Raw genomic sequence first — 27914 nt, forward strand, 5'->3', positions numbered from 1 at the left:
TTCACTTAAATGACCTCGGACAAGAAAGCCTATTTTTTCTGTTGTTCAATACTGAAGAAATTTAAACTTTATATGCAGAACATTGTAGAATATTTTTAAGGTTTTCTGCTATAAAAAGCCAGACCAGGAAAATCTCCTTCATGTTTTTCTGTTTTATTCTCAGTTACTTTCACACAAAGGCATCTGCTGTGATGTTCACAATTCTGATGAAGTCAGTGCTGATAAATGATCAGAGTTATAATATTTCTGACTGAGGCAAAGTTGAATCGAATCGGGACTTTGAAAACCGGAATCGAATGGATTGTAGAAATCAGTGATGATACCCAGCCCTAGTGAGCAGCCTAGGCACGACAGATGTGGATGTAGCTGTAATAGGAAAAGAACTATTGCTAACTTTTCTGTTAAGGCCTGATCCTTCTGAAATTCATAGCCAGTGCTCTGACACGGTGTCATCAATCTTTGAATGCTGAAAAAGCACAGTGTATCCAGAAAAACACTTTATATTATATCAATTATTAGGAAATTTGTGTGCGCCTAACTTTTGTGCCGGTACGCCCATGGCAAAAAGTTAGTCTAGAGCCCTGCCTAACCATAACCTTATGCCTAACCTTAACCAGCACTTTAGTGACGTGAAACAGTGTTTTACAAAAACATTTGAGGAAGATGAATGAACATGTGTGGATTGATTCCAAACAGTTCTCATGTTTCCTCATTTTTCCGATCTCGTCATTTAGGAACGTGTTGGGCGCCTGGAAGCATGACATGTTGACGATTTGTCACCTAGTGTAAAATATTACGCCTCGGGAGTGTGTTGGCTGGAAATATTACATATACACAAATCTGTTCTCAAACCTGTCAAATGTAGGCAGGCAGGACGCGTCCACATCAGCATCAGCGCTGGTAGATGCAACTCTTGCAGCCCGGTCATTTGAAACTGGGCCACAAGAGTTGAGGCCCGGGTGTGAAATTGATGGTTTTCAGGGTTTTTTATCTTTTTTTTAAATATTGTTATTTTTTAAATCGTTTTTATCGTTAACTCGCTTTCCCTGCGTCCTGCGTGCTATCCAGCTGGAGGAAGTCCAGTTTAAAATGCACCCTAGCCATAGATGGACACACCTGGTCAGCACTGTGGGTCGTGCAAAGTTCTATGAGACAATATTTCAGTATTACTGTAACTTTAAACCAGTACTCAGTGTTTAGAAAGCAAAGAATGGTCCATTTATTCATGCAATTAGCTAATCATGGCGTGAAAATGCTTGCAGATACAGGCTACTTATTGCCAGTAACAGAAATGTGACGCTACAGTGGGCACAGACTCGCCACTACCAAATGAAAGGTGTAGTTTGGTCTGATGAGTCTACATTTCTGCTGAAGCAGCAGATGGTAGACTCACAATTTGGCGCCAAAAGCATGAATCCAAGGGGCCAACGTGTCTTCGTCAACAGTCCAAGCCTCTCCTGGCGGTGTAATGGTGTGGGAAATGTTTGCTTGGCACACTGGTGGGCCATTAATAGCAGAAACCAAGGTGTGAGCAACACTACGGACTGTGTGTAGCTGTCTGTGGACGTGGTTTAGCATCTTTTAATGCTGCCTTTCAGCAGGATAACACATCGTGTCACAAAGCAAAAGTTATCTGCTCTCACTGTCTCCTCTGTCACCATTATGGACCCAGCACAGCGCCTCTGACATGCACTAGAATAAGAGAGCACTAGCATGACTGTGGCTCTACAGGAACAGTGTAATCATGTCAGCATGAAGCAGAATCTGAAAAGAAGACGCCAACATTTTCTAAATGTGAGGGTCTGTTGACACAGGGCTGCATGGTCTGTTAAGGCTGCTGCAACTACAGCAGCACTGCACCATGTATGATATCCATGTATGATACTGGAGACCTGACAGACTGTTCACTTTCAGCCATGCATGTGTGTGTTGTCACTTTGTATACATAGATTACACAGTTTGTCTGAATAAGTGTAACAACGGAGAAAGTGCTGAAAAGGACAGAAGCACACTGTTTCTGTCCCGTGAGGCCACAGCTCTGGTCATTCATGTTTGTCAGAAGCTGTTTCTTGTCCTGCTCCCAGGCTCAGTATTCCTCAGTTTATAATAAACTGCAGTGAAAGCCCGTGCATGTTGATTGGTACAAAAAAAGAGATTCTTAGAACCCAAGAACCCCATCTGTCACTAACACAGCTGAGGACCCTCAAATCAACTTAAATGGACAAAACATACGTAGCAACTTTCCTTTCTATAACACACATCAGTCCTTTAGTCCAAAAATGAACCTTTCAGCAACGCGTACACCAACATATATACAGGGGGAAAAGACACCAAAGCCCCATCTAGCTTATCAAGCATGGTGGAGGAGTCATCATTGTTTGGGGTCACTTTGCTAACTCAGGCTTACAGTTATTGAGTAACCAACTAGTTCACTCACGAGTTCATACAAAATAATAATAATTTATTATATATGTTCAGGGCTATGATCCATGCAGTGACTGCAAAAAAAGTGCATCCACAGTAGATCGGATGAAAATCAAAGATTGGTCGTGTCACGGTTCTGACCGTAGCCCTGAGCTGCAGTGGCCTGAGAAGAGCTATTCCAAATTCACTTTAGCAGTCACTCACCAGGAATATCCTCTCCAGCTGGTCTTGGATGTCCTTCATCCCAGGAAATGCAGCCACTCCTTGGATCATCTCAATGAAAATGCAGCCCACTCCCCTGGAGGAGAAAATAACACTAATTATAAATCCTGTATTTCTTCTCAATGTCCTTAAGCCTTTCACAGGTGCCGCCTAAAATAAAAACACATTGGAATAAAGCATCACTGGAAAATGTTGTATTTGACCGGTCCGTCCTTTGTTCACATCTAATTACAGTCTGCAAAACACTAACTGTTTAATCACCCCAACAAGCCTCACAGTGAAAGTCATTCTGAGGCTGTATTGATTTCTTTTCTTCCAGAGGGCTGTTAGACTGTGAATGTAGGTTGGAAATCTTAAAATATCAAGACCACTTCAGTATGGAGGGAGAACGGCCAAGGTGCGTGTGTGTGAGTGTGTGTGTGTGAGTGTGTGAGTGTGTGTGAGAGTGTGTGTGTCTGTGCTGTCGATGCTCATTTGTCAAAGAGCTATTTTTCTGACAGATTCGCTTCGTGGCTCAGTGCACACTCCTTCTCAATGCAAGGAGAGAGAGAGATTACCTGAAATTCATCCCTCAAAAACTTCTCCATTCCTTCCATTTTACGGAATGAAAATGCTTCATCTCCATGACAGAGCTATAACCTCAGCATCCAGTATTTCTGCTGGAGCGTAGAGAACTATTCTGCTGCCTGAGGTGCATATGTGATACGGGCAAAGGTCAGCTTAAAGAAAAAAGAATAACACAAAACAATTTTCATCTGTGTAGTTATACCTTCCTCTCAGTTTGATTCATTCCTGTCATTTTGTCTGAAATTGGATGATGTTGTCAACAAAGGCCTGACAGGTTATTAGCTCTAAAGTTCTGGCAAAGTTACTGACCCTCCAGCTAGAAATGATGTCTCCATTCTTCACACAGGTAACAGGAAATAGGCTGCTAAGGAAAATGTGATTCGATCACGTTATTTATTGGTTTTATTGAGGAAACGCTGTCAAGGTATAAAAATGCTAATAATGAATGCATACAAGTCAAGAACAACAACACTGAGCCCTGTGAGTATCAGGACCTTCATCAGGGATAGTCTTTAAGGATATACATAAAACCTGTTGTGACAATATCAGCTTTGTGCACTTTGCTAAATAATGCCCACTATTAGAAACTGAAGCCCACTCTTACCAGTTCTCAATGTAAACCTGCATAATGTTTCCTTTAGCCTTCTAAATCAGGTTTGTGTCTGTCACGCCATCAGGAGTTTGTAATATTTTTCACCCTGGAGCTGGAAGACCAGTAACGTATTTCTCAACCATAAGGTGCACCAGATTTTAAGGCGCATTAAGGTAAACAAAACAGTCAGATAAGTCACATTTTACTCAACTCATTCTTCTTGCTTCCTCCACTTCTGTACCATTGATTCATTAATGCTGTATTCTCTCACAGCTGCTCTATTCCCATGTTGTTGCAGTATATTAATGACTAACCTCGTATTGTGGATGGATTATCTCAGTTGTTCTCCTGACTGAAGTTTGGTCCGTTAACAGCATCCTCCATGCGATTGCATTTGTCTCTAACCATCGGGAACCCTCACGTTAACTTTTATTGAGTGGAAAAAACTCAGCTTTCATCCTCCAGCTTCACTGTGCTAATGTTATGCTAACATAGCTGTGTAGCTAGTGACCACGTAGCACATCCTTATATAGCAGCTAGCCCAACTTCAGTAACCCTACAAATGTCACTGCTGTTTAGTTTTCTGTCTTCATTTATGTTGGAAGTGATAGCAGAGCTGTACGTTTTCAGAGGTCTCTCAGTCAGAACATGCTATAGCTGTGTCCCAAAACGTCGGCTGCATCCTCCGGAGGCCGCATTTGAAGGCCGATTACGTCACAGCCAGGCGACAAAGGCTGTTCCAATGCATCGACTCCTTCAAATGCGGCCGACAAATGCGTCCTTCATTTCCCCGAATTTGAAGGATGGCTCGGGTGTGTCCTTCTTGGCACACCATATCCCAGAATTCATAGCGCAGCCCAGTTTCCAACAATGGAGGCCGCTACTAAGTTTTAATATTACTCTTATTAATCTTCCTGGGTCACAAAATAAACTTTTAACATATTTTCAGGCGAGAAAGTAGCTGCGTAAACTTCAAATATCTGCTTGGTTATCAAGACATCGTATATTTGCAAAAGTGCGCTGACGTTTTGGAGACGTCTGTTATCCACCAGCTCGATAGCTAGCCGGGGGGTACAACGGTCACTCGACCCGGCGAGAGCAGCAGACTCCCGGCTTCATCGTTTTCAGACCCCCGCAACTCCACCGAGACAGCGGTGATGCTAATCTGAAGGCTAGACCGTCCCATTTCACAGCCTCGCAGTAGACTGTGAAGGCTGAGTCCTCCGAAGGATGCAGCCTACGTTTTGGGACACAGCTTAGATCATGCTTAGGTGGAAACCAGCGAGCTAACCTCCTGCTAACTTCTAACTCCGTTCAATTTAATAAATTCTGTTTTCATGGATGCCTGGATGTTAAACTTCATAGTTACACCCGATAAAGCAGCAACGTTGATAATTTTATTAAAGATTAAAGAATTTAAACAGTTTTTATCTCTCAGTGATGGCGCAGTGTTCGTTTGACTTTGGGACCTGAGCCGACGGAGTTTAGGACCCAGATTACTCCGCGAGGCTCCGTAATGCTCCGATAATCCATCAAGCGGTGCGGCTTCATAGTTTACCAAAGTCGTACCAAAACATTTTTGACAGATTTTTGAGCACCATGTACCACATAAAATCGGTTCGAGGTCAGTAAGCACAACCAGAATTCATGCATAAGGCGCACTGCCGATTTTTGAGAAGATTAAAGGATTTTAAGTGCACCTTATAGTGCGGAAGATACGGTACAGTCATTTCCTTTCACAGTTTTTTATGTAGAACAAGTGGTGCAGGCATGCAACTGACTCTTTATACAAAGTGTAACACTGCCTTTATGCTATAAATATCTACATAAGGTAAGATACACTTTTATTAGTCCCACAGGTGGGAAATGTGCTTGGTCACAGCAGAAATTGGACAGTACAAATTAAGAGCAGCAAAAATGAAGAAAAATACATACATGCGTTTACACGTATGTGTATGTCGAAACACGACGCCTCCCTCTTCTTGATTCTGTTTCCGTATTTATTTTCGTCTGACTATGAGTCTGCAGTGTGGTGTTTTATCACTGCTGTTACTGTAATTAGACAGTGTTAGAGGTGCTGTGACTGGAGCTGTAGTTAAATCAGTCACTGGAGTGGACTGCACCCTTTGAGTTATAGTACACAGTAAATTAGCCTCAGTAAATATTGGGCTCTTTATTCAAAGACAGTAAATCAACAGATATGCCTGAGAGGTGATTCATGATGTGACGGGAAAGCAGACAAACAAATACGTCAAGCGTCGCACTGCAAGACACATTTCCACAGCCTGGATTTTGGGTTGGATGGACTTCATTGATCCTGAGGTAGAATTTCATTTCATTTCAAGTACATTCATGACAAACATTAGCTGGTTTAGATTTAAAACAACAGCTAGGCTTCTGTAATATATTTCAATATTCAATAGTACACACTCACACACCCACACTCATATATATTAGCTATGTCACTAAATATAAATTAGAACAAATCGTCATCTTTAACTGCGATGGTTCTGGTATGATATAAAGGGGGCGCCCTCAGAGTGAAATGAATAACGGTGCCTGAGCTCGTTCAATTCGGCCCTCGCCTGTTTTTGTGATTTTAAATAGACATTTTCAGGAGTAACTTGTCATTGGTAACGGCCCATAACCTTGAAGAACTGTCTCTGGCTGACCAGTTTTCATATGCAGTCAGTGTTGACATCAAAATTATTATTTTTTTCATCCACCATCATGTGCAAGTCCTTCAAATGGCCTGTGGGCACAGCTATTTCTTTGATTAAAGTAGGTGCTGTAATAGGAGAGTTTCAGTAAAAGTGAAAAGAAATCTTTTTGTCACAGAGTCAGTGAGGCACAAGTACAAGTCCTCGCACAGTCGCCTCCTTCAGGCCCACCTCATGGCCCTGAAGGAGGCCCACAGCCACCTGCTGAGATGCAAACCTGGCTATGAACCCTGGATCATAAAATATAGAGCCAAAGCCCAACGTGTGTTAGAATGTGGGGCTACATACAGCTCATGAGAAATCAGCAAAGCTAAGCACAGCCTTATTATCCTCTAGGTCGGGTAACATCGAGGTGACAGGAAGGGCCAGGAAGCTCACTATGCAGCCTACTCACATGCTGCAGCATGCCTGTAAAGTTACTGAAAGTAAATGTCTTTTAATAATATACACCCTGTTTATATCCTGATACAAGCAAAAAATGATTTAATGTAAAAGGTTGTGTGAGAAGTTTCTTTTTTATTTTTAACAAAAGCCAAAGATCTCTGATCACGCTGTTTACCTGTACTGTGCTGCTAAGCCTTCTGGCATGAAACTGCACAGAAAAAAGTCACCTCTAACAGATCCATCACTCTGACATTTGTCTCGAACAAACATACTGTGCTGCACTTGCATCCTGCTTTTAAGTTCAGAGACTTTCTGAAGCCTCTGTTCTCTGTCTAACACTCAAAATTCTCTCTCTCTGGACACTTGGTACAAGCACGGGCCAGTCACACATTCATTTGTTTGTGTTGCACTTTGTTAGCTAGCAGGTGCTGTGGAAATGCAACTGGCTCTTTGGCTTGACATGTGCACAGGGTGCACGTCTCTATCCACAACTACATCTACAAGTTTATTAAGGCCATAAAGTATTTTGCAGCCTGAGTGGAAATTGTGAAAGCAAGTTGCAATTAAGCATGCTCCTTTGCATCATAGCCTCAAACTCTTTCACAGCTAATTAGGAAAGCACAGGGGACTACAATCATTTAACACACTGGGAACTGGAGCCTTGGCCAAACACATGTCACTGCAAACAATGATGAGCTTACTTATCAAGAAGACTCTGTATCTGAAATGTTCAGGTGGAAACATTGGAAACATTCCAGGATATTAAACTATAGTGTATCAATACTTTGCTTTACTTTCAAACACTGGAAGATTTCTGTGTTTTTTAAGATAAACGGATAAACAAACATCACGAGCAGCCTTGTCCTCTCAGATGGAGCTGGCTTGTAGTGCACCATGAGATAACTAAACCACGGTCACAGTTGACTGATCCATTCGTCGACTCTGATTGACAGGTCCATGCATGTGTGTGTGTGTGTGTGTGTGTGTGTGTGTGTGTGTGTGTGTGTGTGTGTGTGTGTGTGTGAAAGAGAGACAGAGAGAACTGCTGCTCTGTGAAGTGCTTAGGAGCTAAGGAAGGTAACAATAGAGCCATTCCTCGCCCGCTCTTCATCACATCCTCACTCCTCACAGCCTCTCAGCTACAGCAACTCATGATGGATGCTTCTTCTGGCAGGAAGACAGATCTGGACAACCTTTTGGTCCTTCAAGGAGTGGTTCTTCACGGATGACTGCTTTCTAAGTGACCGGAGGTGAGTGTATGCGAGCGTGGCACAGAGTGAGTCTCATTGGAATAGAAGACCCAGTGGATTTGCCCACCTTCAAACGCCCTTGAAACTGACACACTAGCGCGCTATCTTTCGGACCCCTACACTCTGGCTGCTCTTTAATTGGACGCTGCAAAACAGGGTTCTTGGGATTTCCCTGCTGACTGTGTGTCCAGACAGAGGGGGTCACCGTGGCTCACCTAAGACCAGGTCCACAATGGGACAGCCTACAGCTCTCTTATTCCTCACATTCCAACATGCAACATGCTTTTTCACCCCTAAAACCGAGTGCAGACATTATGTACAGAAATGTTGTCATATTCCTCAAAAATAACCCATTAAAATAACATTAATGATGCTAAGCTGACTTATACTTGCTGGTAACTCTGAGAAGCAGTTGGGCTTTTGTGAGAGTAGGTGTTATAATCTAGGGCATAAGTAAAAGTAAAACAAAGCCTTTTCCCTAAAGAAAAAATGCAAATGTCAACTGTACATTGAAGGGCCTGTATCATCTGAGTTTTTTCAAAGCAGCAGTCTCTGGGGCTGAAAAACGAAGCCAAATGTGTCATCAGCAACAAAATAAAGACGTTTACAGTCTGGCCCAAAATGGTTCTGCTCATTACAACGATAGAAAAAGTCGATTTAAATGAAAGAAGAATAACTGGACTTGGTTCTTGAAACCACAGCAACCATTGATGCAAGTTTATGTCAGTTTTGCATTTGATTCATATTTCACATCCAAAAGGACGGACGTCTTTAAAAAGTAACTGACAAATTACAAACTGGTAGCTACCATCAAACGTGCTGACATTCTGTACCTTAGTTAAACAAGGCAGTTCAAACCATCTTAAACAAAGACTGAAGAGAAAGTCGAGAAAAAAAACTGCTGCAGAAAATATTTCAGCCCTGCTACAGTTTTTCTCACTGTGGGATAGCGAGTCTGCTCAGGCTCGAGACATGAAGAGTTCGATTATTACATTTCAGTTGCTTCATTCACATCTGCAGCAGTTCTGTCAGTGTATAAAGTAAATGTGTGTGTCTCACCAGCAACTGATCCAAACTGGGAGTGTGGATGCTGGGGAGTCATGAAAACAAAACTGCACTGAAGGGAGCATGGCCTCGGGTTAGGATAAGCCACCAGTAAGAGTGTTTTAATTGGTTTTTGTCTGCTTCATGAATTGGGTTCCCTGATCTATATCTTGAAGGTTTCTATGTGAATAAATCACGGATAAATTACACACACGGGGTTAGATGTTAGGAGTACCCACCACATGTCCAGGCAGGTGGAGTAGTCTGTGGATCCCAGCAGGACATCTGGAGGCCGGTACCACAGGGTCACCACCTCGTTGGAGTAGGTATGGCTGGGGACCGACTTGGCCCTGGCCAGGCCTGGGGGGGAAGCAACAAAACAAGTCAGTCTGAGAAAGCATTATCATTGAGTGACCTTCAGCAAAACAAAGCATACAGCTGGAGCCAGCAGTCACACTCCCTGCAGCTGCTGACATGTGTTATACAGACAGGAAGATATAGAGTTTGCAATAAAAGTCAAGATTTCAAGGTCCTGTGTGGAGAAAGATCGTCATCAAACCAACTTAAACAAGAGAAGTAAGAAAATGAAAGATTAGAGAATGAGTTTTCAACATGTGACCATAGGACAACAATTTGGTAAACAGGAAGTAATAAGAGGAATTTTACACCACCAGTAGTACGTTGGACCTGAATGTGCAGATGAATATCACTACATTAATTACAAGCAGTGGCTTTTTTTCATTCCTTGATGGACTTACTGGTCCACAGTCAAACAGGACACCGTGCCCCATCCAAATGAAACAACTGCTCAGGAACTTGACAAAGAGCCTCCAAACCCTCAAAGTCCAAGTCAAGATTGATATAGGACACTGATCAGGATGCACCAGACGTCCAATCGATCACTAAAGCGCCGTCACAAAACCCACAGGACCATTTTTTACCAACAAATGTTGAGGCAATATTTTAGAGAGAAGAACTTAATTGTAGATCATTAATGTTTAATGTTTCCCTAATGAAGATCTTGAAGGCTGAAACATTGCCTCATTAAAATCTTGTGAGCTTCCACTTCCCTTTGCTTCCTGTAGACTCACTGAAGCCATCATACAAACAGCTCCTCTTGTCAGACCTGTCTCTACTCTGACTTCTGTACATTCAGCTGTGACAAACCCCAGATTGCCTTTTCAAATAGAAATTATGATGGACGACCTTTGACGTTTCACCAAGAAACATGAATATCAGTCATATGAACTCTTTTGTCCTGTGAATCACACATGATCGTGTACGTTTGGCACCAGGCTATGGTTAAACATGAAAAGTACTACATTTTAAAAAAGGGGATTTAGGAATAGATGCGCAAGCTTCTCCAGTTTAGGTCAAAGGTCCCTTTCTAACATTTATCTATGCAGCGACACAAACCCAGTCCTCACATGGCGGCTAATGCTAGAGTGCAGATGCAGTGAGCTTTAATGAGGCTGATGGCATTACCTCTTTGTCTCATCCCAAGTGGTCTGAGAGCTTAATTAAAGCATTTAGCTTAGTAAAATAAAGGACTGCTGTTAGTCCCCTGTGTGTGGGAGGAAGCGGGGCAGAGGGGCGAGTAAATGAGAGCAGGAAGGGGGGTATTTAACATTTCCTTGTGTCAGAACACCCACAGGAGAAAGGAGTTTCAGCTGACATTCATCGTGGCCAAGCTCTATAATTTCCACACACTGATCTAACACAGGATAGACAGCATCGGGCTGCTCACACTGAGAGGCTATCATATCCACTGCAGGAATCCTGCGTATGTGTGTACGTGGGGGGCGGCGTCGTGGAGGCGTGAATCGAGATAATATCTACTCATCGTAAGAGAAGGTGCAGTAGTAGGAGGATGACCTGTTTGTAACGCGGAGCAGGAACAAAAGAAAACCCAACTGTTTGGTTTCCTACAGTTCCCAGCATGCCTGTCATCAATCTGAAACAAAACAACATGGGGTAAACCCGGTGCTGGTTCTGTATGGGTTAAGTAATGCAGCTGCAGCTGTACAGAAGCTTTGTCAGCATTATTGGGAAACTTTGATCTGTGACAGCTGTTTTCTTGCAGGGCACCTTCTGTTCTTATAGATTAATGAAGCTATCACAAAACTGCAGTTCTTCTTATGGCCACCTGAGGCTGGCTACAGACATGAGTGGACTGTTTAAATGCCCAACTTTACAAACAAACATGTTTCAAGCCTGGCTGGCGTCTGATGGTCAGATATGCTGCTTTGCCTGTGTTTCACCTCCCACTGTGTGACCTCGTCTGGGAGGCACTGGGTAGCTCTGGGTATGGGAGTAGTGTAGCTGAATGGTGTAGTGATAACACTACTGTCTTTGGCCTGACCAGGCTATGCATCCAGTCAGGGTCTCCAGGCTAGCCTATACTAACCACATACCAACGGGAAGCAGGCAACTGGAACATGGAGTGAGTTTAAATCAGGTAGAAGTCTTTTTCAATCGTGTAGGAGGAGGTGAGCGACTTTTCCCTGATGTCTTGCGGGTGAGAAAGTTGCGTTAACCAAACCCCTCTCTGTGTGGATTGTGCAGCGAGACGTGGAATGGCAGCAAAGCATCGCTAAGCACCAGAGAAACGACCTCCTGCAGATGAGCAAACATGCCACGTATCGCCTTCCACTATCCACATAGCGATTATATGTCGCTGTGCTGTCTGGAGCTGCTCTTTGCTTGAATCAGGACAGGATTCAACACCTCGATTTACCATCATTAGTTTGTTTTCACACAAATGATTTTATTCTAGCTCCCCCACGGACTCGCACACTGATTTTCAGCTTTGCAACATCATCACGACTCAAGCGCAATGATCAATTAGGCAGAATACACCAAATAAACTTAATTCAATCCCAGCAATGAGATTGTGTAATGAGCAAGATCCTAATCAGCTGTTCCTCCTCCGTCTCACTTCTCACTAACAGAATTCGGTGCAGTTTTCCACCCACAGACACTTTGGAGGCGACCAGAATGTTTCATCACTTGCTCACTCACTTGCATGGGCAATAATTCAATAGTGATTTTTACAATGTTAACAGCCTCACAGTCATCTATGTGTCTGCAGATACATTTTAGTTCTCTTGATCGTGACCACAGTGTATATGAAGAATCTTCCTTTGTGACAGAGCGATATCCCACAATCTAAAGCAGTTCGGTTGCTGTTTTCAGACTGTTCTGACATCTTGAGCAACACCTGACCTTCCCCTTTAAAACCCCATGAATCTCATTGCAGTGGAGCACTTCAGAGCCCTGACCTGGGATATCAAACACACATACGCACATGGACCTTCAGCCACCTTCATCTTCAGTCATGCCACAGCTGACCTGCTAGCCTGTCCAGGCGGTGACCTGGATGAAGGTCAGCGGTGAATTATACATCACTATCTCACACAACACTAGGGGTCATCAAACATATGGTAGAAGAGCTGGGCTGGAAACTGGGAGAGAAAACAGAATAAACAAGCAAGCCAGGGAAGGATTAAAATAGTCTCTGTCCCCGGGGGGTAATCAGCCCACTGTTTCACCTTTTGAAGTTCACTTGAATTTTAAAGGCGGTTTGTAGCTTCCGCCTGCTTCTCCTCCTCCAACTCCTTTAAAATTCAGCAGATTAAAAGATTTACGACATGCTGCCAGCAGCTACTTCAAATACTGGCAGAGATAATTCCACTGAGGAAAAGACAAACACAGCAAAATGCAGCGTTTGTTGCTAATTTAAATGTAGACATCCTGCCGTCAGACTGCAGACACACGTATAACACAGGTCTACTCAATGAATGTTTAACCTACTCTGAACCCATTCATATAAAGCTGTCATCCTGCTTCTCATCACAAGCAGAGCCTCCTCTCTCCCGTGTAGTTGTAATGCAGTGCGCACAGTCGTTTGAACAGAGGCCTGCAGTTTGTCCTGTGTCCACTTCAAGCTTGGCTCCGTGTTAAAATGCCCAACTTCCACCATGGAGTTCTGATCCTGAGCATCCTGATATCTGTCTGCTAAACTTCAGAGTCACTGACCTGCATGTCGCAAATTTGTTACTGTTGGTGGAGACTTTTGAAACACTTTTAAAGGAATTATCTGACAGATACTATGATCTTCCGTTTCTGCGTGTTGTATATTTGCAGCAAGCTACCGAACTGTGCGGTCTGAGCAAACCCTCATTGGTTAAGATTTTGGTAGGATAATGGGAACGAGGTGCCAGGATTTACTGAATAGAATAGAATAAAATGCCTTTATTGTCACTATACAGATGTACAATGAGATACAGAGCATCTCCTGCTCAGTGCACATATCTAGACATCAGTTCTGCAGCACTTTGAAGCACTATTGAAACATGTGCAAACACACATGGAAGTACAATATATAAAGGCAATAGTTGGTGAGAGTACCTTTAACATAGCATGAACTCTTTTAGACAAGCTTTCTTGGAATTTCTTTAAGTAGTCTTCAGGAATACGTCTCCAGGACACACTTCTTCAACAAGGTTGCGGTTCAGGCTCTGGGAAGCTCGATCGAATGATAGAATTGCATTGTGTCCTTTTTTATCCAGGTATCCTTTTGCTGCACTGATCGTGTGTTTGGGATCATTGAAGTTGTCAAACACTTTCCAGATGGTATATCAAAGAGCATTAAAATCTGATGGTGCTTTTTAATGATCATAGTTCCATCAATTTTGACAAGACTACCAACACCACTGGTTGAACTGCAGCCTTAAACCATGGCACACACTCTGTCATGGTCCGTGGTCCTGTGTGTGGAATGTGTGATGCGCGGGTAGCCACACCCCCAGGCTGGGCCATCACCGGCACACCTGCTCTCCATCGGGGTGATTACCTGAAGAGCTACTTAACCCACCGCTGACGGATGCTCCACGCCAGTCTGTTAATCACCTCTCTGTGATAACTAGACTCCTGCGAAAGCGTTGCATTCATATCTTGTTGGAGCTGTGTTAAATCTGCCTACTTGTGTCTAGGTTTCGATCCGGCGTTCAGCGTCTGCCACCTGCCTGTCCTCCTGCTCAATTGGATCACCCGGTACATCATCTGGCCCATCCACTACCTCCACGGATTTCCTTCTCACGGACTTCCCTCCCGAGCTCCCACGGTCCCGCTCTAATCGTAAGCCAACTGGTCTAACTCAATTTTAATGTGTTTCCTCCGCTTCCCGGCTCCCTAGTAATCTTCTCCCCTTTCTGTTGCAGCCTCCCACGGTCCCGATTCCGGCTTCCTCGCGTCATTGTTTCCCCGGGTTTTTTAGTTCTTCGTTTTGCTCCTTTGGTTTTCCCGGGTCGCCTTTTGTTGTTATAATAAAGTGTCATTTTCTGCTAGCGCTTGAGTCTGCGTTTGGATCCTTTTGTGCACGCGGGCCGCGACGCATGACACACTCACTGTTGTACCTCCTGACTTCTTCCATGCATAATAACAATTTGAACTAAAAATCTGGATTCAACCTGCTGCCAATGATTTTCATTCCAGTTCTTGTGTAAACTGGCCTACCTCATCTCCCTGTGTCCCTTCCTCAAGAACGCCTCTTGATAACAACCTTTACACTGACAATTTCTAATGAGGATTCATTGAACCTCGTGACTATATGGATTACCGAAGGGCCAGATGAATCTCTCGGGTCTTGTGTCAGGTCTTTGCTGGATTTTTTCCTTAATTCTTAAAGACATGACCTTGAGTTACTCTTCGCCTGCCACTTCCAGTTTCCTAAGATATGTCAAGTTTTCAGCTAGTAGTCCTTTAGGAATCACCTTGTTGGTGTAAAAACTTTAGTTTGTGCCTGTCAAACTGTGTTATGTTGCTATAGATTCAATTAAAGATATGTGAATAAATTATGTATTTTTGTCATTGGCTGATAAAATTAGCTCTTTGCTAAGTTGTCAGTTATGTGAGGATGCCACACAGAGCCTACGTTAAACTTTAATGGGCTGGAGATTCCTCTAGAAGTGGTCAGATACAAGAACTGGGCTGATAATGAGGGAAGAAGCAGCCAGTATCCAAAGGAATACTTTGACAGACCTCCAGAAATCCTGGAGAACCACTGCTCCACTTTCACTTGCTGCTCTAAGGCAGCTCCTTGAAAGCAGAGCAGAGCTCCTGTGAACAGCACTGCAGTCACGTTTTATAAGGTAAGCGGACATATTAGGAAATCCACCCTCCCGAAAATGACATTCTTTTATGTACTTCACTTAATAATTCTTTAAACATATACACTTTATTGGAAGGATTTGATATCACGAATGGTTTTACAGAAAACTCTGTGCCTCTGTTAGATCCCTAATTCTTTTATGTTCATGTGTGCGCCTGCACCACCTGCCATCATATCAGTTCATTTCCCAACACAAAGTGGACTGTAATGAGTCTCTGCATGGTAGCTGCCTACATGAAACCAGTCCGGTCATTACCAATGCAAAAATTCAGTTTGGTTTCAGGTTTGGATTGAAAAGCACACAAACACCAGTCGTTTGGATTCATCTATCAGACTTCAAAGGACCATCTGCAACCTTCAAAAACCCACGACCAAGTGAAACACACAAAAACGCACACACTGATCCTGGTGCTGTGGCGAGGCGCTGGGTGGAACAGCTCACTGGGGAGAGGCAAACAGTCTGCTCGGGATGCCTGCGACATTCCTCCAGCTCCATTGTCACATTGCTTCACTCCTCACACGTCATTATCTCGGCAGCTGTTACTGCACAGCACTCCCCAGAAAATAAACACACACAATCAGCAGACATTAGCTAGCTACCACAGCAGTCAGAAAAACATACTAATGTAATGTTCAGTTTAGTGCAGCCCAGCACACTGGGCTTGTAAGAAGCTATTCATGACCTTGAGTTGTAGAATGGAGATGGCACTGCGTTTCTCTGGGCTATAGTTTAACGAAAAAGCATGAAGATCTTGCATGTTGAACAATTTTTATATACAAAAGTTCTATTTAGATAAAAATGAGAAACACAGGTTCTCCAACAAAGTAGCAGCAATGTGAAAAAATCAGGCCACTCTTTCTGCGGTATCCCTGAGCCAGGAATTCGGACAGGAAGCTGCCTAAAAGCATACTAGTGATCAGGAGGTCATTGCATTGGAAGCAGACCCTGGAGCAGACCCCCGCCAAAAAAACAAACCCAAAGACACCAGGGTGATTAAATATCCCATCTGGCCTTGGAATAACTCCATAGGAGATGCTGGAGGAGGTGGGATGTCTTTGCTTAGATTGTAATCTTTGTCTTGCCTTTAATTTCAGGTTCATGAAATGTTGTGTCTTTAACTATCAACACACCTTTGTTGTACCTCAGAGTGAAGTTGATCTTATATGGTAGCTTCAAGTATAACTCAACAACACTTTTCCATAGTTCTGCCTGTCATTTGCATAATTTATATCCAGCTAAGAATGACTGGATTTAAGATCCAGTCCATTTGAATAATGCTGATATGTCAACAATCCTTTATTAACTCAGAAAGTAAAACACAGGCTGACTGAGGGCCTGGCTCTGGGCACATCGGCCCATTCACCAGAATAGTGAGTGTGCACCACAGTGCTGCAAAGGTAAATGCAGACATCAGCATATTTAGAAGCCTGATACTAACTTGCTGATGCCTAGCAAGTATCATCTTGGTTTTGTCAGGAACGCATTAGTCAAAAAAAAGTGATATGGATGGCAGGACTGTGTTCTGGGACCTCGTCTTCCTTCTGTGTGCAAATGTGGCACAGCTGACAGCATGCACATATACGCCCTTCTGTGTACATGGAGCTGCTAAATTATCAGAGTGGGAATCAGGGAAAATGGACACAACATTTTAAGTGAAGCATTACACAACATGGATGTGCTGGGGAGAAAATATATTGCAAACTGGCTTGGAGCAGGACATCAGCTGAGCCATCAGGTGACGTTCCCTGGAATTCAGATCAGTTGGTCTGTCTGAGTTTGACTCTTGCTTAGGGATGGGTATCGAAACCCGGTTCTTGTTGAGAACCGGTTCCCACTGTTTCAATTCCTTGGAATCGTTTGCCATTTTTGCAAACGATTCCCTTATCGATTCCAGTCGCCCCGAATGACGTCACCACGTTGCGGAGCGTCATTTACCTGGCAGGAAACACGGCGCGTAAGCGGCTCAAACGCTCAAAAGTTTGGTTATACTTTATGAGAACGGATGACAACAGGGCAACTTGCAATACTTGCAAAGTAGATATTTCATTTAAGGGAGGAAACACTACGAATATGCAAAAGCATTTGCTCACAAAACACGCGATGACCTTAAATGAATGTCGTGTTTTTAATTCCGCTCCGGACTCGTGAATCTCAACCCAGCAGCAGCGGTAACGTTTGCACGTCCTCTCCCGTTAATGCGGCAGGTAAATAATCAACTAACAGTTGTTAGCGCGATCTGCCTTATTACAAACCTGCCATCACTGTGCATTTAGTGACCATGATGAGACAGAGTCTGGCTCAGATGCTGGCAGTTCTCGCTGCAGTCTGCCGGTAGCGTCTCCTTTCAGGCCAGGATAGACGAATGTCACCGAGCAGTGACTCAGTTTGTGGTCAAAGGCTTGCACCCGTTTGCCACAGCAGATGATTTTCAGTAAGTGAATGTGTTTAATTGTAGGCAGGGACATTACTGGATATTCTTGTGTAATTGCTACAGAATAATTGATGTTATACTTTGTTATTGCTACAGAAGAATATTTATTTCATTATTTTACATTTACAATATTTTTTCCTGGGGACCCTGTGACACCCCATTGAAGAGCCGTAGGCTGGATCTCTTAAGATCTCACTGTTGGGTTTGTAAGGCCATGTTACTCCTAAATTTCTATCTTGTTCAAAGAGACGATATAAAACAAAGTTCTAAGCTAATCGACCTTAGTGTTCTCCTTTTTTAAAAAGAATCGATAAAGAATCGAATCGTTAAACAGAATCGAAAATGGAATCGGAATCGTGAAAATCTTATCAATACCCATCCCTACTCTTGCTGAACTAACTACAGTAGTAGCCATTAGTGAACCAACATTCCACTCAAACTGTAATTGTTTACTTCTCTGTGACACTTTATGTAAGTCAGACCGTCAGCATAGTATTCAGGAAAAACTGCCTGAGAAAAATATTTCTTTAAAACCTGATCTGTGCAAATGTTGCTGATATTTTTCAGTCTGGATGAAAATCAATCACAAAAAACAATCCACGGACAGACAGACATGGCCACTTTCAAACGCTGCTACTGCTGCAGTGTTCCCATGTCTTCAAAGAGCCAGGGACATGCAACAACCCCACAACCAGGTTCAAAACTCCAAATGCACACTCAGCCAAACTCCCATGGAAAAAAAATCTGTGAGGGTGATCATTTCACATGTAAATAAATCTCTAACTGCTACCAGTGGTCCAGCGTGTCCATGGATGCCTGCAGCATATGGCAGTGCTTCAGTGTTTGAGCACAAACATGAAAAAGTCTCTCAGCGGGTTCTGGCCAACTGTGGACACGAGGCTGTGAAGCAGGTGGGCTGTGAGCAACGCTCATCTATTGTTTCACTTGTTCCTATAATTAGAGGTCCGTCCTCAGAAGGTTTTCTCAAGTCTGAAGCTGTTCTGTGTGTGAGCCAGCACGTGACCCCATTGATATATTGCTACTATAACTTCAGAGCTCTGAAGCGTCAAACTCAATGTGGGCGTAGTGTATATAAAAAATTCCAATATACAAACACAGTGTGGCACCGTTCCAATTTATCTGAATGAACTGCATCGGTTAAAATTTGCCAAAAACTGCAATTTCTCTAATCACCACTTGAGGCTGAAAAACTAAAATGAATCTCCATAAACTCCGATGTTAAAGTGTTCGCTTTTAACCATGAAAAATATATATTCTCAAAAGAAAACCCCAATTTTTCCAGTTATTTATTGCAATTCAAGTTGTTCAAGTCCAATGAAGAGCTTGTCATGGTGTAAAGGTAAGTGGTGAACTGCCAGGTAGGTTATCCAAAACTGAAAAATAATGTATATTTCAGAATCATACAAAAAGGCCTTTTTCAGGAAACACAAAATGGGATAACCATTTAAAGCAGTTCTGCAGCAGTGGAGGTTGATCGAGCCTTGAAAGCTGGTGCTACTAATTCCTACAGGTGTTCCAACTTTTTTCTGGATAAAGTCAAGGTGTCAGTCAGTACAGTTTGCTTCACCATCACAAGGCCCTCGGGAACTGGGACAAACTCGCCATTAAACTACTGAAGACTCGAAGAAGGTATTATGGACTGATGAATGATAATCAAAATAACGCATCTTTGTATGCCGTCGAGTAGGCGAAAGGATGGTTCCACAGTGTGTGGCATCAAATATGTGTGATGGTCTAGGGTCGGTGACTGAGAGGCTCCCTGAACCAAAACAGCTACCACGGCATTCTGCAGCACAGGTTCTGCACCTGGTTGGTCAGAGCTTCATCCTACAGCAGGATAATGATCCAAAACATAAGTCCAAGCTCTGCCAGAACTACCTCAGGAAAAAAGAACGAGATGATGAGCTTGAAAACATGGAGTGTTCAGCACATTCTCCAGACCCCATTGAGCTGGTTTGGGATGAACTGAACAGAAGAGGTTCAGTCAATCCCAGAGATGAACTGGTCCACAGGTCCAGCAAAGCAATTTACAAGTGCCACACATTTGTGGGAACTTCAGCAACAGATATGGGAAGAGCTTTCTGAAGAATATTTGATTTCTAATCTCAGCTGTTATATCTGCCAAAGGCGTGTCCTTTGTTGAGTCAAACGTTTAGAATACATTTCAGTCTGTAAATTGATTCCATGTTTTTATTTTTAACTCCATTTGGTTTTGTGTTCTATGCTTTCATTTCAGAGACATTAAACTCTCTGAAATGAGACAAAAAACAGGAAAAATCTTGGACCGGTAGTGTTTATTTTATAGTGTGGCTTTCTATTGCTAATTTCCCCCTTCATAACAACTGTAAATGGTTTGAGCTGTACATGTTTATACATAGAACATGCTAAACAAATCTGCTAGCATCAGCTGTGAACCTATACTCAACATCTTTTAAAGTTTATGCCAAAGAGCCCATCCTATTATGTTCCTTGTGTAACACATACATTAAAGAAATGAAAAAAAAAAACAATCCCAGAATATCGTCTGAAGATGAAAAGGCATAAGTACTTGGAAATGTAGGAACAGCACCTTAATTTTTAAATCACAAAATGTTTGTTTTTTTAAAAGGCCAGCAAAGCATGGCTTTTTAATTATTCTATTCTTTCTAATTCTCTGTTTAACTGGGATATTCTATCAAGATTAACTAACTAATCCACTTCCACTGAAGTTGCATTTCTAAATTAACCAGCAGGGAAAGTGTTTGTAGAACTGGCACGTCCACTCAGTTTATAGGTTTATAGGAGTAACTGCTTATAGGTACAGAATATGTGTGTATGTTCACATTGGAAAGCAGATTATGGTCTTTACAGCTTCACAAACAACACAAATCACCCCCTCACACTGCTTCATTGGCCTCAATTAGCTGTGTCCCTGATATGAAACATGTGGACTCCTCAAAGCCTCATTTATGAGGTGGTTGTTTGTGTAGCTCATTAAAAAGTGAGTAAACCCACAGCGGAGCAGAGGGGAGCATCTGGATCAGCCTGACAACCGGCAGCAGGGATGTGAAGCTCTGGCCACTGTAGCTGATGAGAAATCATATTTCCTGGTTCTGCTCAGCACGCTAAAGCATCCTGCACAACATACGGCCAGTGCATCTACAATACTGCACTGTACTGTATTTTCTGATAACGGTGCGACTGAAATGCCACAAATTGAATAAATCCTTATTACACAGAAAAGGCATTTTTGAATTCAACCCCTGAGCTCTAAGTCATCACTGATGATGATGCCAACCCTGCGCGGTCAGAGTTCACGGACACGTGAAAGAGCCAGGTTTGCCCTTCTTTAAATCCAGGTTGGGTTTAGTCTCTATGATGGCTTATACCTGCGAGAGTTAATACTGTCCACAGTTTTATATTTGTAGTTTTAAATGATCACAAACGTGATCAGAACCAAACAACAAAAGTTCTATGTTCGTGTAACGGCAAGTGTACGTGGTTTTTGTGAGTTTTTGAGACCTCTACATCATCACTGTGGGTTTTTCCCATTGAAAAAGTGAAATGCATTGCAAATACATTTTAAGCAATACATCCAGACCCACTGATGGATCATTCTAACACTGCTGAGGGACAAATCAGAAAGAAAGAACAAAATCAGGGAGTAAGATCTCAGAGTTTGATTTATTCTGACGTTAACCCACATCTTAATACAATTTCTCATTACAGCCTGGATCCTATCACCACTCTGTCTCATCTCTACTGAGTGCTCTGCCACCTCTTATTGTGTCTCTCAGCGCCTCCTTTGTTGACACTCTGTGGCCCAGTCTGTCTCGTTTACCCCAACCGGCTCCGCAGGCCTCAGCTGTCGACCGTTAGTATTCCTGCTGCCAAGGCAGGGGACCACAGGGAGCCCTGGCGGCCACACAAAGTCTCTCTCTCACACACACACACACACACACACACACACACACACACACACACACACACACTTAGACTTGAACAGCCTTCACCTTCCTCATCTGGCATCCCTCAGGCATCGGCTGATTCTGTGTTTTGTGCATGTTTGTTGATGAGCTCGAGCTGCAGCGACAGACTAATAGGCCAGGGATTTTCATTCTTGCTCATTTGGTATTTTGTCCATTATTTTCCCCTTCTCATTTCCTTCACAGTAATGTTTTAGCTCTAATACATGGGCTGAATTATTGATGAAGCTGCCACCCTCCCCCTCCCCCCATCCGTCTGGGCAGAGGGACAGAAGAAAGGGAGGGAGGAAGGGATGGATGAGTGGAGGAGACAAGGTTAGAAGGAGTTGGAGGATGGGTGGGTGGATGGGGGAAACTGGACCAGAGACTGATGGATGGATGGATGGATGGATGGATGGATGGATGGATGGATGGATGGATGGTGTACAGAAGGACTGGACTGTCAATCTGTCTGCCCCCCAGGATGCCCAGCAGACCATGTAGGCAATGTTTACTGAACATGGATCCAAGCCATATGGTGCCACTTCAAGAACACACACAAATTGAGACACACACACACACACACACACACTCACACACACTCACACACACACACACTCACACACACTCACACACACTCACACACACACGCGCGATTTTGGGCTAAGATAAATGTAGCAGTCATACTTGTTATACCCAACATGATCTGTGTGGCTCCCCGTCTTGCACAGTTTGGCTAACATACATAAGTAACAGCAACAAAAACAGGTTACAGAGATGGACACTGAGCACTGCAAATGCAAAGAATGTTCTTACTTGAAATAAATGAGTGTATTTAACTTGATCTATAGTGGATTTTGAAGCTTCTGTCACAGCACTGTGTCTGTGACCCAGTGTTTCGTGTGTGCTTAGTCATATTGTTTGATTATAGGTTTTGGTTCTGCTTGTGTTATATTTTGAGTCCTAGGATTTTGGTCTCTTTGCCTTTCTCATGTTCCCTCTGTCTTCCCAGTCAGTCGCGTCTCTGTCTCAGGGTCCAGTCTTGTCTTTGCGATTGTCTCGTGTTTCCTGTTTTACTTTGAAAGTCTTGTCCTATGTCAGTGTATCTAGTTTTGCTCTCTCTTGTCTCCGTATGTCTTATTAGTCCCAGCAGTGTTTCCCATTCCCTCATTAGTCCCTTGTATAGTTAAGTCCTGTGTTTTACTTTGCCCTTTGTCGTGTCGTGCCACTCCCATGTGCTGTGTGCTTCCTCCCTGTTCCTCGTCATCCTCGCTTCTAGCTTCCCAGTATAGTTTCCTACTGTCTTTGTTCCTCGTCCTTAGTTTCTAGTTTTCTGATTTTGGATTTTGTTTTTGCTACAGCTGCCTGTTGAGTTCATCCTTTCATGCCTGCAACCTGACAGCTTCACTGTCTGCACTCTCCTCCTGCACACTGTGTAGTTGTGCACACTTCATTTAATAATTTGTTCCTGATGTTTTTAATCTCTTAACTTCAGGCAGGTCACCAGTGACCTGGGTAAGGTTAGGTTTGGGTCTGTTTTAGCCACATGCTAAATATACAGATTTAAATTACTGGAAGATGATGATGACTTGGAAAGGCTCCTCCAGTTACTGTGTAATTAAATCTGATACGCAGTTTAATATGTTATACCATAAAGCACACATTTCATATGCAGGAGCCTGGCTGTTTGCAGTTGATGACGCTCACTCAACAAATCCCAGAGCAACGCCACCCTGCAGCCCTCCACGCACACGTCACACATCCTCCTCTCTGTCGTGCACTCATGCACACAGTTGTCAACAAAGTTGCAGTTGCATGGTAACGATTACACTGTGGACTGTGTGTTTGACTGCTGCAGTGGAGATTGCGGTTTCCATGTTTACTGTTAGGTTAGGCTGAACATAGCAGTCATCGTTTTGCATTTGAGCTGATGATGCTCTTTAGTCACACTTGCCAAACTCCACCATTACCCAAGGTTTATCCTGGGAACGAGGTGGGAGAGCAGCCAGGACAGCTCATGTGACATCTGCCTATATATTGCACAATGCAGTTGGACAAATCCACAAAGAGCTGCAAATCTCAGAGCTGATCACAGCTCGTCCACACAGAAAACAAATGCAGAGGAGCACGCAGCACAAATTAATTTGGCAATTATTTATAACGAGATCATTTTCCCCAGCGGCAGCGCTCCCACGAGATCTTAGGGTCCACTCACCTGCCAAATCCCACTTTGACTCCTGGTTGTGATCATGACTTCAGTTGTGACATGTTTAGACTTTTTGAGGATATGTGAGGCTTTCTCCTGTGTTTGTGCGGAGTCGAGTGTCAGCTTTAATAGGCCACAGAGTCCGAGACTTGTTAATAAATCTCAGTGTTTAAATGCTGAGCGGCATCCACAATCACGCCTCGCCAGCTTCAATAAGAGTGAACTGGGTCCTGTTGTTGTTGTTGATGTGTGTAGCCTGTAACCGAAAAGCTGCAGCCGCGTGTTTAAGTCGACAGCTGCAATAAAGAACTCAGGTTGGGTCTCTCATGCCCCAATCCTGGGTTTCGGCACCACTGTAAACGATGCACGACAGACCCGACCACATGTTCGCACTTTCCAGTACACTTCTTTATTGCGGCCGTCGACTTACACACACGGCTGCAGCTTTGCAGCAGATGCAGCAGATGCTCTTATCATTAACGTAACTGCTGTGAATTTTATGTTCTGCTGTAAAAGTGATTCTGATGTTAAACATTAGTTCTGATGACGTTTTGCCAGGTAACTTGAGGCCCACCTGTCAGAACTCGCCACACACTTTGAGAACCGCTGTTCTAATGCACGATACTGGAGTCGTAAACTGCCGGGGAAGCTAAAAATCTAACCATTGTCTCCTCAGGACTTTTAAGGAAAAGGCAGCAGGATGCTGAAATATTGGGAAGCTGCTGGGAGAACAAAATGCATGGATGATTATACAGGATGCTAACGTCAAAGAATGCTAAAATGTGGGTGTGACACAGTGGAAGGAGCTCAGCAGAAGCACCTGCCTGTTCACCGTGATCATGTGACACCAAATTCAAATTATAACTACAATTTAACTCATGTAGGAAGAAAAACGCAACATCAGCTCCACTCACAGCAAGTTTCCTTTTGTACATCAGCTTTGACGAGCAGCCTCTATGTTTAGCTCGGGAGAGCACAGCAGCAGCAGTGAATCTCCAACCTGAATTTATTTATTTTATTCTGGTGTGTTTAACAGTTAATGTTAAGACACATAATTTAAAGAGCTCCTTTAAAGCAGACTGAAGATAATGAAGAACAACTCAAACAGGCAGTGTGCATATAACACGAGTAATGAGTGCAGATAAATGCTGGACTAACTGTTTCACCACCACACGAGAATCTGCCTCATCTCGAAGTTTCACATGTACTCTTATCTCTGACAAAAAAACTGAATTTGCTCACCAAAGTCGGCGAGTTTCAGCTCTCCAGTGTCGCTAATGAGGAGGTTTTGGGGTTTCAGGTCACGGTGAAGAATGTACCTCTGGTGGATGTAGGACAGACCTCTCAGCAACTGGAACAGGAAGAGCTGGAAAACAACCAAAAAACAGGTGAACAGAGGGAAGTGACTCTGACATAACTCTTTACAAACGTTACACTGGACCAAGACGGGCTCTTTTTCTCCATCATGCTTTAACGATTATCCTGATATTTGTCTCTGCCTAAATCTCCATCTTTCTGCTGTAGCAATGACACTGAGCAGGCGTGGAGTGCACAGAGGTGTGGAAAAACCTATTCATCACTGAGGTGCTGGGACTCCCCTCCAGTGCAAGTGAAAACAGGCATGAAGCTTACATGTCATCTAAAAAACAGTAAAGGCACACACAGACACCCCAAAGATCAATGTGGAGCCATCAGTCAAGAACACAGTCGTGCTTCCTTCCACTTGAATTACTGAGGACTGCTGCATTGACTGCTCAGAGCGAGCATATTGAAGTGTTTACACCTTTAATACGACCTTTCCAACACATGAATTGTAGCTTGTATGTTTGATCAATCTGGCTTGATTTTGCTGGTAGTCTATTCGCTATTATGGGAGTTCTTCAGAGAAAGGAGAAGAAGCGACAGAAGGAAAGTGTGGAGGAGTGTGAGATGTGCATGAAATCGCAGCAAACATGCAGAACTGGTTGGAGCTGCTGCCTCCTTTTTTATTTCCTGTAAAGGGTGGGCCAGAGGACTGCTGACAGCACAGAATAAGAGGGCACTATTACACGAAAATCAGTCTGCATTCACCCACAAGGGACATCATTCAGCATCCTTGCTTTGATTTCTTCGTTTTTTGCATATTTGTCAAACTTCAATGTTCCAGATCATCAACACATTTTAATATTAGACAAAGATAACAGTTTAAGGTGATGTTTCATTTATTAAAGCATAAAAAACCCTATCCAACCCTCCACCCTTTGTTCAATCATGAATTTATTGTGATTAGAAGAAAGAAAGAAAGTGTACTTTATTGATCCCCGTGGGGAAATCCCTCTCTGCAATTTTAACTCAGTGAAGCAGTGGGCAGTCATTGGGCGCCCAGGGAGCAGTGTGTAGGGACGGTACCTTGCTCAGGGGTACCTGTTCAGAGGAATCAAACCCCCAACCTTCCGATCATGGGGCCACCACTCTACCTAATGAGCTATCCCTGCCCTGGATAAAACCCCATTTATTTGAAAGCTGAGTGTAACTTCACTAGCCACACCCAGGCCTGTTGAATCAATAAATCCCTTAAATATAACCTGTGTGACAAAGTAGGGTAAACTAAAATGTGTCGAAATGCAACATATCATGCCAGATGATGAACAATGTCACTGGTTACGAAGGTTGCAAAAGCATTTCCGAAGCTTTGGGACTCCACTGAACCAAAGTGAGAACCATTATCTACAAATCTAGAACCCTGGAACAGCGGTGAACCTTCTCACGGGTGACCGGCCTACCAACATTACGCCAAGGAGCATCGACGGCTCATCCAGGAGGTCACAAAAGAACTCGGAACAACATCTGAGTTTTTGACCTTAACTGCAGACGTGACTCACCTCAGTTAAGGTCCAAGTTCATGATTCAGCAGTAAGAGATTGGGCACAAATGACATTTATGGAAGAGTGGGGTGGCTGTAGCTCAGGAGGTAGAGCAGGTCAGCTGCTGATTGGTGGTTCGATCCCCGGTTCCCCAAGTTTGCATACCAAATATCCTTGGGTAAGATACTAACCCCGACTTGCTCTCCGATGCATCCATCGGAGTATGAATGCACAATGAATGAATAACAGTTCGAAAACCTAAATGAATTAAAAGAATTCTGCATAGAAGAGTGGACTAAAATTCCCCCACAGTGATGAGACAGACTCATTGCCAATTATCACAAATGCTTGACTGCAGTTCTTGCTGCCAAGGCCATCACAAGGAGAAGAAAAGCAACCAATACCATGAGATTTCTGCATAAACTTAGGCTCGTCTGTTTATCATTTTTTATACATTTAACAAGGACAATTTTTCTCAAGAAGAAAAAATGATCTGTGCAAATAATGCAGCATGAAGCCAGTTTGTTGAAGCCATTCTGGGCCCCATGAAACACTGATCAGAAGGAGAAAACCATCCAGCAGAGATCTGAGTCATCGCAGGCGTTAGCACTAACCCTATGCCTGGCTAGTGGCACCTGCAACATTTTGCAGAAAGCCCCCAAAAATCCAGAATTTCTTTGGGAAAAATGTGAATAATTTTTCACATGTGTGTCAGTAAGGATGACAATTTTTCATAGACTTGGGAGTCAAATATTCTGATTGTGATGGTGACATGTACCTCAAAGGATTAGCCATGCTCAAGGAATTCATTTATACACACAGCTCACATAACACAATCAAAGTGCAAAGTAGAACCTGATTAGAACCGAGGTTCTACAAATTAAAAACAATATTTGCGCTTCTTTGAAACCACTCATGAAAATGCATGAATGCGCTTTTGCTGACACATTTAAATGCATGTATTTAGAGACACACAGCACCTCAGACTGACAACAGCCCTCATAAATCCCTGTTGCACACACAAAACTATTTTAGGTTTAAATATATACTTACTGCATAAAGTGTATCTGCTGCTGTCAACTAAAAAAAAGCT

At 43.2% G+C, this 27914-nt stretch overlaps 1 protein-coding gene across 5 annotated transcripts in view; it reads right to left on the bottom strand.

The window, feature by feature from the left end:
- Positions 1 to 27914, bottom strand: part of cdk14 (cyclin dependent kinase 14) — a 240196-nt gene that overhangs the window by 99916 nt on the left and 112366 nt on the right. For all 5 annotated transcript variants that reach the window (XM_004571298.3, XM_004571301.4, XM_004571302.4 and 2 more), the window contains 3 exons: positions 25221 to 25344; positions 9443 to 9563; positions 2629 to 2722 (listed from right to left, as the gene is read on the bottom strand). In XM_004571298.3, the coding sequence (XP_004571355.1) occupies positions 2629 to 2722; positions 9443 to 9563; positions 25221 to 25344 (339 nt within the window). The remainder of the gene's footprint in view (positions 1 to 2628; positions 2723 to 9442; positions 9564 to 25220; positions 25345 to 27914) is intronic.

Source organism: Maylandia zebra, linkage group LG11 (assembly GCF_041146795.1).
Source record: "Maylandia zebra isolate NMK-2024a linkage group LG11, Mzebra_GT3a, whole genome shotgun sequence".
Classification (NCBI taxonomy): Eukaryota; Metazoa; Chordata; class Actinopteri; order Cichliformes; family Cichlidae; genus Maylandia; species Maylandia zebra.